At 43.2% G+C, this 14,427-nt stretch overlaps 1 protein-coding gene across 1 annotated transcript in view; it reads left to right on the top strand.

Moving 5' to 3' along the window:
* LOC306876562 (inactive dipeptidyl peptidase 10-like) overlaps positions 1-7,170 on the top strand; it is a 31,754-nt gene extending 24,584 nt beyond the window's left edge. Inside the window, exons 4-7 of the mRNA XM_079427845.1 lie at positions 4,299-4,393; positions 5,724-5,798; positions 5,915-5,967; positions 6,134-7,170. Coding sequence (XP_079283971.1) covers positions 4,299-4,393; positions 5,724-5,798; positions 5,915-5,967; positions 6,134-6,236 — 326 coding nt within the window. The 3' untranslated portion in view covers positions 6,237-7,170. The remainder of the gene's footprint in view (positions 1-4,298; positions 4,394-5,723; positions 5,799-5,914; positions 5,968-6,133) is intronic.
* The last annotated feature ends 7,257 nt before the right edge of the window (positions 7,171-14,427 follow it).

The following is a 14,427-nucleotide window of genomic DNA, read 5'->3' as shown; positions in this document are numbered from 1 at the left end:
CGCCGTAGAGCCCCTGTGCCACGCCCGGGTCCCAGCCTCAGCGGCGTCCTAATGGCCGCAGGTTCCAATGTGCGTGCCAATTTTCGAGAGTTTTCGGGCACGTTAAGGCCCCCAAAAGTGCCCGGATGATTGAAAAAAAAAATAAATAAAAAAAAAAATAAAAAAAAAATAATAAATATAGCTGCGAGCAGCGATGACGGGCCCAAGCCGTCAGCATACGCCACCCCGGTGGCATCGATAAAACGGTACCCAGCGAGCACAAGCATCACAGTAACCCTCTGGCAGTTTGGTTTTAAGGGATACGGCAATTAAAGGGTTAATCCAAACCATCAACTCTGTGAAACACACACACACAGAACAGCATATAAAACTTTAAATTCTGTGAAAATATATTTTTCATTGGTAGTTGATGTTAGTTAATGCATTTACTAATGCTAACAAATGAGAAATTATTATAGTTACCAAAGGTTTTAATGATTTATTTTTCCATTAACTAACATGAATAATTTTTTCTAACACAAATGAATAAAGTAAAAAATATATTGTTAATATTTAATGTTATTTGTGCATTCACCAATGTTAAAAAACAACATTATTTAACTGTTGTTAGTTAACATCATTAATAAATATATACCATTTAATGTTGATCAAAATCAATTCCAAAATGTGTTAATATATTATTAAATTTTAAAGTTTTATCTTTTGAACATGACTATTTTTCTAATATTAAAAATATTTTGTTCATTGTTAGTTCATTGTAAGTTCATACTATCAATGAAGAATTAACATGCTGTAAAAAATATATTTTTCATTGTTAGTTCATGTTAATTAATGCATTCCCTACTGTTAACAAATGAGACTTAATTATAAAGTGTTATCAAAACCTTTAATGCTTTATAAGCATTTTTTAAGGATTTTATTGAGATGTTTAAACAGACCCTCTCTCTCTCTCTCTCCCCCTCCACACTCACTGAACTCACACAGTCAGTCACTCACCCAGTCACCTACCGCAAACATTAGAAGCACAGAGACAGGAGAACTCTGATAGTTTTTAAATTTTCTCCTCCGCATAGTGTATTGTAAATTCATGAAATTAAGCACATATCCTTACACTGTATTGTTCTGTGTATGTAATTTTTTATGAAGTGTTTGGAAGCTGCTCTTAAAAGAAAAGTTTTCTCTTTTTTACTGTAACTTTAATAAATTGCCATTAAATCATCGTTCAAGATATCCTAAATCCGTCCGCAATTTAGCATCTTCAGTATTTTGGCATCATAAGAAAAAATGTTTGGTGTGATTTACGTGTTTCTGTTTGGAGGAGTATGAATTTGTTTACAGCCTGTTTAAAAACAAAACCCACATTAAAATAAATATAGCCGACTTCCTGTTGGTCGTAGCTAATGACTGTAAATTAGAAAGTTGTCCGGATTAATAAGAACAATTTATGTACCGAGTTTGGTGTCTGTAGCTATCATTATATATATATAAACATTAATAATTATATACCATTTAATGTTGATCAATATTAATTCCAAAATGTGTTAATATATTATTACATTTTAAAGTTTATCTTTTGAACATGACTATTTTTCTAACATTAAAAAGATTAATAAATGCTTTAAAAAAATTGTTCTTTGTTAGTTCATACTATCATGGAAGAATTAACATGCTGTAAAAATATATTTTTCATTGTTAGTTCACGTTAATTAATGCATTTCCTAATGTTAAGAATTGAGACCTTATTTAATGATTTATAAGCATTTTTTAAAGATTTTAAAAAACAGACCCTCTCTCTCTTTCTCTCTCTCACCCAGCTCCTCAATCCACACAGTCACTCACACAGTCACTCACAGCCCACCCCACCCCCACCCCACCCCCACCCCTCACTCAGCTGCAGGCTGACAGGGAGCTCTCACTCAGATGCAGGCTGGCAGGGAGCTCTCACTCAGCAGTCTAAGAGCTCTCTGATAGTTTTTAAATTTTCTCCTAAGCATAGTGTATTGTAAATTCATGAAATTAATCACATATCCTCAGACTGTATTGTTCTGTGTATGTAATTTTTTATGAAGTGTTTGGAAGCTGCTCTTAAAAGATAAAAAAAAACAAAAAATTATCTTTTTTACTGTAACTTTAATAAATTGCCATTAAATCATCGTTCAAGATATCCTAAATCCGTCCGCAATTTAGCATCTTCAGTATTTTGGCATCATGATAAAAAATGTTTGGTGTGATTTCCGTGTTTCTGCTTGGAGGAGTATTAATTTGTTTACAGCCCGTTTTTAAAAAAAACCCACATTAAAATAAATATAGCCGACTTCCTGTTGGTCGTAGCTAATGACTGTAAATTAGAAAGTTGTCCGGATTAATTAGAACAATTTATGTACCGAGTTTGGTGTCTGTAGCTAAAACTAACCCCCTCATTTTTGACAAAAGGTGGCGCTATAGAGTGTCTCTTCCACGCCCGTTTATGAGCTTTTTCCAGTGTCTAACTATCATTAATACTGATATGTGTGTTGAGTTTCATGACATTCTAAACATGTTATCTGCCTCAAAATCACCAGAAACGAATTTTCAACTTTGACACGTTGCCATGGCAACATAATTTTAGATATCAATATTCCCTTCACAGTTTTACATCGGCCGTGTTTTGACATTATTCTGGTGAAGTTTGAAGCAAATCGAGGTAAAAGAAGATGCTGAATTCAAAGCATTTTGAAAACGACACACTTCCTGCAGCCAGTTGGTGGCGCTATAACTTTCAGTCATAATAGTCACATCTATCCGATCGGCATCATACAACGAACAAATCACTGAAGTTTGATCTACATCATACAATGTATGTGGACGTTATTAGGCATTTCCTGGGTCTCATTTTTCGCCATAACTTCATCGCCTCGCCACGGGCAAACCGTTCGACATATCAAAAATATCTTCGCAATTTAGCGTCCCCAATGTCTTGAGATCATGTTCACCTAGTTTGGTGGCAATCGTATGGAAATCCTCAGAGGAGTATATCAAATTCCAGAGCATGCGCTTTTTAAACAGCCCTGAATAGCCGACTTCCTGTTGGGCGGAGCCTAAGACATGCAGCGTGAAAGTTGTTCAGCTCAATGAGTTCTATATGTGTACCGAGTTTCATATGAATACGTGCAAGTATGTGTGAGCTATACATCAAGTTTTCTGACAATTTTCCAGGGGGCGCCGTAGAGCCCCTGTGCCACGCCCGGGTCCCAGCCTCAGCGGCGTCCTAATGGCCGCAGGTTCCAATGTGCGTGCCAATTTTCGAGAGTTTTCGGGCACGTTAAGGCCCCCAAAAGTGCCCGGATGATTGAAATAAAAAAAAATAAAAAAATAAATAAAAAAAATAATAATCCTTAGAAGAACAATAGGGCCCTGCGCCTTACTGGCTTGGGCCCTAATAATAATCCTTAGAAGAACAATAGGGCCCTGCGCCTTACTGGCTTGGGCCCTAAAAATAATAAACCTTAGAAGAACAATAGGGCCCTGCGCCTTACTGGCTTGGGCCCTAATAATCCTTAGAAGAACAATAGGGCCCTGCGCCTTACTGGCTTGGGCCCTAAATAATAATCCTTAGAAGAACAATAGGGCCCTGCGCCTTACTGGCTTGGGCCCTAATAATAATCCTTAGGGGAACAATAGGCCCCTGCGCCTTAGTGGCTTGGGCCCTAATAATAATCCTTAGAAGAACAATAGGCCCCTGCGCCTTAGTGGCTTGGGCCCTAATAATCCTTAGGGGAACAATAGGGCCCTACGCCTTACTGGCTTGGGCCCTAATAATAATAATCCTTAGGGGAACAATAGGGCCCTATGCCTTACTGGCTTGGGCCCTAATAATAATCCTTAGGGGAACAATAGGGCCCTGCGCCTTACTGGCTTGGGCCCTAATTAATATGAATAATTTATAATAAATAAAATAATTTAAAAATAATAAAATAATATTTTATTTCAGTTGATTTAATCTGTGGCTGAAGTCAGTTGTAGTTCTTATGTTTCTCTTTTCTTCAGGGATTCTGCTTGTTAACAGCAGGTGTTCATCACTAATGCTCAATCACCATTTAATTAATCACTTAATTATCTCATTAACTTTAACTCTACTTCAGTGTTAATTTAACTCTGTTTAGAGTGGGACCAAATGTTCTCTGAATAGAGTTCATTTTACTCTGGGGAGTTTACTGTGTATGTAGAATCTATCAAACAATCCTAACCCTTGAATCTGAAAAGCGGTGTGACGCTGCTGTTTAGAGCATGTTCTGGATGTTTGTGTGAATATGTTTCAGCTCAACGACTCGTCTACAAGGACAGAGACAGAGATCTAAAGATTCTGAACACGGAGACCAATCAGACAGAGGTTTTAATGAAAAACACCACATTTGTGAGTGATGTTATACAAACGAGACAAGTATTTCAAATGGGAAAACTGCACTTAAAGGTGCCATAGAATGCATTGATACAGTATTTTAAATTGTTCTCTGATATCTACACAGAAGGTATGTGGCTTAGGTAAGGGCAAAAAATCTCCAGAAACGATTTTACATGTCCATTTACAACCCTAGGATTTCTCCCTAGAATGAAACGGTCTGTTATTGGCTTATTTGGCAGGGTCATGAATAATAATGAGCTCTGCTCTGATTGGCTGTTTCACAGTGCTGCTCAATGTTGAGCTCTGCTCTGATTGGCTGTTTCACAGTACGGCTCATCAGCAAAAAGGAAGCACAGGGAGGAAAATATATATTTAAATACTTTCTCTCGCAGTTATATCGTCGGGTAATTATACTGTATTATAAAACGCGGGCATCAGGGAGCCGTTATTAATATGCGAGGCATTGAAACTGCTTTTGAACGATCCATCGATCGCGTTATAGTTTCACTTTCAAGAGACGCGATCACACAAACTATGTTTACATTATGGAGCAACAGTACTAACCACACATTTCACAAGATCAGATGCTTGTCAGTGGTGCTCAGGATCTGTAAGTCATTCGCCATCATCCTCATCTCTCCTTACTGAGAGTGAAATCGTATGTACTGTAACAGGCTACCGCTAGCAAGGAGCTAACCATGTCCCTTTAGTGGCTCGCGTTATTTGCTTTCTGTGCCTTTCTGAATACAGACACCAACCCATCCCTGCACTTCACACCCCCTGCACGGCCTGGAACATAACATTTATTTTGTTATTTTCGCTGTTGTCCGCTCTTGTTTATTGACAATACCTGCAGAGCTTCTGATGGTTCGGCCGGCTTAGAACAAGGGCGGGTTTCTGCAAATGTTGGGGGCGTAGTGATCCCGACTGTTGCGTCACAGTCGGTGTTATGTTCTGATTCGCCTGTTTTTCAGTGGTCTTTTTTAATCACGAGATTTAAATATGAAACTATGGTGTTTGAGGCTCACTGTATGTCATTTCCATGTACAGAACTGTTATTATTTAAATATGCCAGGGTAAAGACAGTTTTTCATTCTATGGCACCTTTAACTGCATAATTTACCATTTCTTATGCCACAAACATGAATCATGGAAGCCTACTGTGGACCCTAAGACCCTAAACAGACACATACCATATTACAATATGCTCTTTTATTTTGAACTATAAAAAGTTTAAATATAACACTCACAATTAATAGTCACACATTGCAACACTTCAGCATCATAATGTTTATTGTTGAAAGATAATCATTTATTGTCATTTGTTTGATCTGTCACACAGGCAGAGTTCAAGGCCTCCAAGTTTGCGGTGTCACCAGATCTCAACTACGTGTTACTGGCGTATGATGTCAGAAAGGTCAGAGGTCAAGTACAAGTATGTGCGGTGTTTTGTTGTCATGAATGTTGTGTTTAGTATAGTGTTTAATTTGTTCTAAATAATTCTGGATTTAGTTTTGCTTGTGTTGTTTTTAGGTGTATCGATACTCCTACCTGGCATCTTACTTGATCTACAACATACAAACACGGTATTACACATACAGACAGGTACTATGCATAGGAGGGCTGTTATTTATGTGAATGTTATGTGATGAAGATGCACTTCTCTTTCTCTCTCTCTCTCTCTCTCTCTCGCTCTCTTTGTGTGTGTGTGTGTGTGTGTGTGTGTTGGTGTGTGTGTGTGTGTGTGTGTAGGGAAGTGCACGAACTGAATCCTCCGGAGGTCTCTGATTGTGTTCTACAGTTTGCATCATGGGGAAATCACGGTCAACAGCTGGTTAGTAAAAGACACAGGTAGCTTCTCAGTTTTTATTTGCACATCCGCATTTCCTATCCTCATGTCTGAGCTGCACCAGGATATGAGGGAAGGATAAAAGGAAAGAAAATGAGGATGGAGGAATCAAAGAAAAGCATTTTTGGAATATTTTGAACTTATGTTGGTAAAGTGTTTACTATTGTTTTTTTTTGTTTTTTTGCATTATCGACACACTGTTTTCCTGTTTAATACCATAAAGCTCCTTTGACACAATCGAAATTGTAAAAAGCGCTATTTAAATATGATTGCTTGATAAAGTTTAAGACATTCATAATTAATATGAAAAAAGCAGGATGTCCTGTTGAAATATGTGAGAAGTATGGTTTATTTAAACTGCAAAGGTAAAACATAAATTATTGTGACAGATGCGAAGGGGGAGGAGAATTTATAGGTGTGTCAGGTTTTTCGGCAAGAAAGACGTCCGCATAGAATTCACCTGTGTATCCTTAGGGTTTATTGCTTCTCTGGAAGCTTCCTTAGTCCTCGTTCCTCAACTTAAAACATCACACAATTACAGAAATGAGATGTCTTTAAGCTAACTTTGATCAGTTTCTGGATCTCAGGCTGGAGGATCGAGGAAACAAGAAAGCATCAGTTTGAGTATTGAGAAGTAGCCACAGATGCACATCATCACACAACATCAAAAGACAACAATACAATACAAATCAACGCAACAAGGGCTTAATTTGTGTCAGATCCTGCAGAAACAGGATCCAAGACCACTCGATTTTTGACTGTGTCACTGGACACTTGTTTGTGCAGATTCAGTGTCTCTGCCATAATGCCTCTTCTGACGAGAGTTAAACACCGCCATTATACAGAATATCAGTTGTGATGACAAAAAGGCATAGGTGGAGCGTGTGTAAGGCTTAGCCTTAGCCTGGCCATGGGTCATAAATTAAAGGGCCTTGGGGACAAAAAAAAAAAAAAAACCCTCGCACAATTAAACTAAATCTATTACAGCTCTGGCATAAAATAAAAATTCAATGAAAAATGTCAATAGCAGCATTAAATTTTGTTTGCTATCTGCTCATATTCCATCATATTTATTTTCACGTTTGACAGTATTGCGCATTATAACCAATCACACACGATTATGTTGTATGTATGAACACAATGGCCATTCAGAGGCGTTTATATTAGTCATTACTGGAACACCAGAGTTTTGTTCAGTGCACACAAATTCTCTCATCATAAATAACAAAGAGCAGATGAACGTATGATATTGTAACGAGGAGGCATTTTCATTTAGATCCATGTGCAGCTTTATTAGTTCCACAGAATAGTCGTACAAGCAGAGGTCAATCACAGACGGTAAACAGGCAGGCAGAGTTTGTTCGTAATCGAACTAACAGTCCAGGTCAGCAACAGTAATTCAAACACGGGAATAACGCTCAGAAATGTCTGCATGGGCAAGAACAAGACTTCGCACTGAGAGAGGGGAAGGAATGGTTTATATATGCTGGTTGATGAGGAACACCTGTGCAGGTAATCAGTCTCAGGAACGGGGTGATATGGGAAATGGAGTCTGAATGATAATGTTAGTACTCAGGAGATGGTTCCCTCTGGTGGTGTTCGGAGGGAGCCACAGAGGCTGAATTTGTGACAGATCCTCCCCCCTTTGAGCGGCTCCTGACGCGAAGAGGCGACCGACGCTGGGGTCTTCCACGGGGTCGGTTTATCCGGATGGTCTCAGTGAAAGTCAGTGGTCAGAGATGGGTCCAAGATGTCATCCGAGTTGACCCATGACCGTTACTCCGGGCCGTACCCCTCCCAGTCTACTAGGTATTGAAGGATTCTACCCCAGCGCAGAGAGTCCAGGATTTCTCAGACACGATATGCCTCCTCGCCGTCTATGATGTGGGGAGGAGCCCTCTGGTCACCAGCCTCCTCCTGGACCTCCGCTCCTCTCGGACCACCAGCGGGCTTGAGCAAAGAGACATGATAAGTGGGTGAGATACGGTAATGAGCAGGGAGTGATAAACGAAATGAAACGGGAGTAATTTGTCTGAGGATTTTGAATGGACCTACGTACCTGGGACTGAGCTTCTTGCAGGGTAACCGGAGACGTAGATCCCGAGTGAACAACCAGACCCACTGCCCGGGTTGGTAATTTGGGTTGATGCGTCGGCGTCGATTGGCCTGTTCCGTGGTTTGATGAACAGCTCTTTGCAGGCGAGTATGAGCCTCATTCCACGTCTCCTCGCTCAGTTGCAACCATGAATTAACAGCTGGTAATTCTGAAGGCTCCCCTGACCAGGGGAACAAAGGAGGATGGAATCCCAGAACACATCGGAATGGTGTGATGCCAGTAGCAGGTTTGCAGATAGAGTTCTGGGCGTATTCAGCCCAGAATAGGTAGCGGCTCCAGTCGGATTGGTTTCGGTGGCAGTAAGATCGAAGGAATCGGGTTAATTCTTGATTGAGGCGTTCTACCTGGCCATTGGATTGGGGATGGTATCCAGAAGTGAGACTCACGTTAATGTTCAGTTGTTGGCAGAATGCGGTCCATACCCGCGAAGTGAATTGTGGTCCTCGATCCGAGACCACGTCCTCAGGAAGGCCGTAGAATCTGAACACGTAGTTGCATAGGGCTTCGGCAGTTTCGAATGCTGTTGGCAGCTTTGGGAGTGGAATGAGGCGACAGGCCTTAGAGAAGCGGTCAATGACTGTGAGGATGGTGGTGTGGCCCTGTGAGGGTGGAAGATCTGTTATAAAGTCAATGGCGATGTGTGACCAAGGACGTTGAGGAATGGGTAGTGGATGGAGCAGACCAGCGGGTAATTGATGAGGAGATTTGGAGATGTTGCATATTTCACAGTTCTTCACGAATGCCGTTGTGTCAGACTGAATGGAGGGCCACCAAAATCGATTACTCATAAGTTGGAGTGTGGCTGTAATACCAGGATGGCCTGAGCTGGGGGTTGCATGTACTAAACTGAGGACTCGTTGCCGTAAAGCCTGAGGGACATAGGTGAGATTAGGCAGGGTCTCGGCAGGTGGAGGTTCAGTGGTCTGGGCGTCAGTAATCTCTGTCATAATATCCCATTGAATCGGTGTGAGAATGATGGAAGATGGCAGGATTGGTTCTTGATCGGGAGTCAGGGTTGACAATTCCTGGAGTCGGGAGAATGCGTCTGCCTTGGTGCTCTGGGATCCTGGTCGATAAGTTATTTGTGGAATAAGTGGAATCTTGTGAAGAAGAGTGCCCATCGGGCCTGTCGATGATTGAGTCGTTTAGCGGATTTGAGATATTCCAGGTTCCGGTGATCGGTGAGAACGGTGAAAGGTTGTTTAGCTCCCTCGAGCCAATGACGCCACTCCTCAAAGGCTGCCTTCATAGCTAAAAGTTCCCGATTGCCCACATCATAATTCTGCTCGGCAGTCACGACAAAACAAAACAAAGTATTGAGTTTACGGGAGAAGAAGGCACAAGGGTATAGTTTAGGTGGGTTGCCCTGACGTTGGGAGAGAATCGCTCCAATGCCCGTGCTGGAGGTGTCCACCTCCACAATGAACTCTTGTTCCGGATCGGGATGATGTAATATGGGAGCGGAGGTAAAACGTTCCTTGAGGGACTGAAAGGCCTGAAGGGCTGCCAGTGACCAGGTGAGGCATTGATTACCTTTCTTGGTCATGGACGTAAGGGGTCCTGCTACCGTGCTGAGGTCACGGATAAATCTCCAATAGAGGCCAGTCGACAACAGCACGAACCTTCTGATCATCCATGGCTACCCCTCCTGAACTGATCACATAACCGAGGAAAGAAACAGATGTTTGGTGGAATTCGCATTTTTCTGCCTTGGTGTAAAGTTGGTGATCAATGAGGCATTTTAGGGCAGCTCGGACCTGCTTGATATGTTCCTCGAGTGACAGAGTAAATCAAGATGTCGTCTATATACACAATGACCCAACGGTTGAGCATGTCTCTGAATACGTCGTTGATGAAAGACTGGAACACAGAAGGACTATTGGCAAGCCCAAAGGGCATAACGAGGTATTCGTAGTGCCCCGTGGTGGTTGAGAAGGCCGTTTTCCCCTCGTCACCCTCCTTTATGCGAATGAGATTATAAGCGTTGCGCAGGTCTAGTTTGGTGAATTATTTTGCCTCTCGCAGTTGCTCTAGGGCCGCCGGAACTAGGGGTAGTGGATAACGGAATTTTATGGTGATGTCATTCAGGCCTCGATAATCAATACACGGTCGAAGACCCCCATCCTTCTTCTTAGCGAAAAAGAAACCGGCTGAAGCTGGTGAAGTGGATGGTCTGATGAATCCCTTTGCGAGCTCCTCCTCGATATATGCTTTCATAGACTCTGCCTCGGGTTGAGAAAGAGGGACGATTCTCCTCTTGGGTGGTTATGAACTGGGTTGAAGGGTGATGTCACAATCACTAGTCCTATGTGGTAGAAGTTGAGTGGCCTTGGTCTGGCTGAATGCCTCTGTGAGATCGTGGTATTCGGTAGGAAGAGTTGTTTTGAGTGTGCTCGTAATCTTTTTGGCTGAGGTAGCTAGAAGACAGTCTTGTTGGCAAGATTTTGACCATTGCGTGATTTGCCTTTCTGATCATGAAATGGAAGGGTTGTGTTTCTCGAGCCAGGGTAATCCGAGTATGATGGGGGTGTGGGGTGACAAGAAGACAAACAGCTTGATGGATTCCGTGTGAAGCACCCCAACACTTAACTGAATCTCCTCGGTAACAAACTGAACTCGGCCCGAGCCCAGCGGCTGGCCGTCTAGCGCTGCCACTGCCAGATGACACCCACAGGGAACAAGAGGAATATTGTGAGACTTGGCAAAATCAGCATCAATGAAATTTCCAGCAGCCCCTGAATCAATCAAAGCCCTTGTTTCCGTGACTCGTCCATTAACAGAGAGGGTGACTGGTATCTCTAATACAGTGGAGGAATTCAAATTGGAACTCACCGTCGTTTTACCTTGCCGTAGTGTGATCAGTTGGTCACCCGCCTCTTTATCTCCAGCGGGGTGGTTGAATACCTCCTTGAACCGCTGAATAAAGACAGAAAAGGTGGGAAAAACAGATTGATTGTCACTCCCTACAGCGGTAGCCCATTCCAATGCTCTTCCGGTGAGAAGTGAGCAGACAAAAGCGATGCGACTGTCATCGGAGGGATAAAGCAGAGGTTGTTGACTCACAAACATCGAGCACTGCATTAGGAAGCCCTTGCATTTCGTGGGTGAACCATCAAACTTATCTGGGAAGGCCAGATGAGGACTGGTGGTGGATGTGGAGGAAGTCGGAGCTTGAGGAGGTGAGCTTGAGACTGGAGCTTGAGCTATGGGCGTTTGTCGGCGTAGATCCCGTATGGCTTGTAGCATCTCTTCGGTCAGCAAGGTAAGGTGATTGAGTTGCTGTTGATGGGTGGTCAGGATCGAAGCTTGAGCAGATACCTCCGTGGTGAAATGGTGGAATGCTGCTGGATCAATTTCAGGCGAAGTCTTCTGTAACGAGGAGGCATTTTCATTTAAATCCATGTGCAGCTTTATTAGTTCCACAGAATAGTTGTACAAGCAGGGGTCAATCACAGATGGTAAACACAATGTAGACAAGGCAGAATCATAAACCAAGTTCAGGCTGAGGGTCAGGGCAGGCGGCAGACTGAGAATAGAGCAGGTCAACAAGGCAGTCAGAGTAGGCAGGCAGAGTTTGTTCGTAATCAAACTAACAGTCCAGGTCAGCAACAGGAATTCAAACAAGGGAATAACGCTCAGAAATGTCTGCATGGGCAAGAACAAGACTTCGCACTGAGAGAGGGGAAAGAATGGTTTATATATGCTGGTTGATGAGGAACACCTGTGCAGGTAATCAGTCTCAGGAATGGGGTGATATGGGTAATGGAGTCCGAATGATAATGTTAGTACTCAGGAGATGCTTCCCTCTGGTGGTGATCGGAGGGAGCCACAGAGGCTGAATTTGTGACAGATATAGCCTAAAATAATTTTTCCACAATATTTCTATTTTGCAAATTATTTGAAATCTGTTACACTGCAAGTGCTCAAGTCAGGTCACCTTTATTTATATAGCGCTTTTTATAGGGGCAGTCGTGGCCTAGTGGATAGAGAGTTGGACTTGTAACCCGCAGGTCATGGGTTCGAGTCTCAGGTCCGGGATTGTAGGTGGGGGAGTGAATAACCAACACTCTCTCCACCCTCAATACCACGACTGAGGTGACACCCTTGAGCAAGGTTAAACTGCTAAACTAGCCATTGTTACTGTCGCGGTTTACATTTCCCTTTGTGAACTGTATAGCGTCATCAGCGAACAACAAATAACCCTGACGGCTTTTTAATCATAGCCGGTGACTACAACCATGCAAACCTAAAGACAGTTTTCCCAAAGTTCTACCAACATGTGAACTTTGCAACAAGGCAGCGTGAACACACTGGACTTTGTTTATATAACAGAGGAAAACGCATACAAAGCTGAACCCCGCCCCCACCTTGGGTACTCGGACCACATCTCTGTTATGCTAATACCAACATACAGACCACTTCTCAAACTCGCCAAACCGGTTCAAAAGCAGATCACAGTATGGCCAGACAATGCCACCTCAGCACTGCAGGACTGCTTCCAGGACACAGACTGGAACATGTTTAAAGAGGCAGCCACCTACAACAACCACACAGACTTGCAGTAGTACACTGAAACTTTGACTGCTTACATCAAAAAGTGCATAGATGATGTGACAGTCACCAAGACCATTACCACACGTGCCAACCAGAAGCCATGGATGACAGCAGAGGTTTGTGGACTGCTAAAGACCAGAGATGAAGCATTCAGATCAGGAGACAAAGCAGCCCTCAAAACAGCAAGAGCCAATCTGTCTCATGGCATCAAGAAGGCAAAACATCAATATGCTAAAAATAATCAACAACTTCACAGACAGTAAAGACACTCGGACAATGTGGCAAGCCATGCAGACAATGACTACAAGCCCCCGCCACAGGCCAGTGACGATGACACATCCTTACCAGATGCACTCAACCACTTCTACTCATGATTTGAGATACAGAACGACACACCTGCACAGAAACTACTCACATCTCCAAACGACCAGGTACTCTATCTCTCTGTTAAATGCAGAGCACGAATTCCGAGTATGGGTCACCATACTTGGCTGAATGACACTTCACTCTCTCCAGCCGACGTAAGGAAGACCCTGTCCCGTATTAACCCACGAAAGGCTGCGGGTCCTGACAACATACCTGGACATGCACTGAGAGAGACTGTGCTGCACAGCTGACCAATGTCCTAACAGACATCTTCAACACCTCGCTGAGCCAGGCAGTCGTCCTCACATGTCTCAAATCCACCTCCATAATTCCAGTACCAAAGAAGTCACCCGTGTCCTGTCTGAATGACTATTGTCCCATAGCACTGATCCCAATCATGATGAAGTGCTTTGAGAGGTTAGTCGTGCATCACATTAAATCCAGTCTCCCAAAGACACTGGACCCATTCCATACTGTCCAAACCGTTCCACGGACGATGCAATATCCACCACTCTCCACCTAGCTCTTACTCACCTGGAACAGAAAGACTCTTACGTAAGAATGCTGTTCATCGACTTCAGCTCAGCATTCAACACTATAATCCCACAACAGCTCATCCACAAACTAAACTTGCTGGGCCTTAACACCTCCCTCTGTAATTAGATCCTGGACTTTTTAACTGCAAGACCTCAGTCAGTCCGTGTCGGCCGCAACTCCTCCAGCACTACCACACTGAGCACAGGTGCCCCACAAGGCTGTGTGCTCAGCCAGCTGCTCTTCACGCTGCTGACTCACGACTGCACTGCCAAGTCCAGCTCCAACCACATCATCAAGTTTGCTGATGACACAACGGTGGTAGGCCTCATCAGCAACAATAATGAAACACTCTACAGAGAGGAAGTGGCACAGCTGGCGAAATGGTGTGGTGTTAACAACCTGTCCCTCAATGTAAGACAAAAGAGGTTGTGATGGACTTCAGGAGAAACTCTGTTGACCACCCCCCACTGACCATCCACGGCTCAACCGTGGAGAGAGTCAGCAGCACTAAATTCCTGGGGGTGCACATCACAGAGGATCTCACCTGGACCACCAACGTCACGTCACTCAATAAGAAGGGTCAACAGCGCCTCCACTTTCTCCACCAGCTGAAAAGGGCAAGTC

The sequence above is a fragment of the Barbus barbus genome (genome assembly GCF_936440315.1).
Source record: "Barbus barbus genome assembly, chromosome: 10".
Classification (NCBI taxonomy): Eukaryota; Metazoa; Chordata; class Actinopteri; order Cypriniformes; family Cyprinidae; genus Barbus; species Barbus barbus.
The sequence above is the reverse complement of the archived record's forward strand: the minus strand, read 5'-3'. Positions and strand labels throughout refer to the sequence as shown.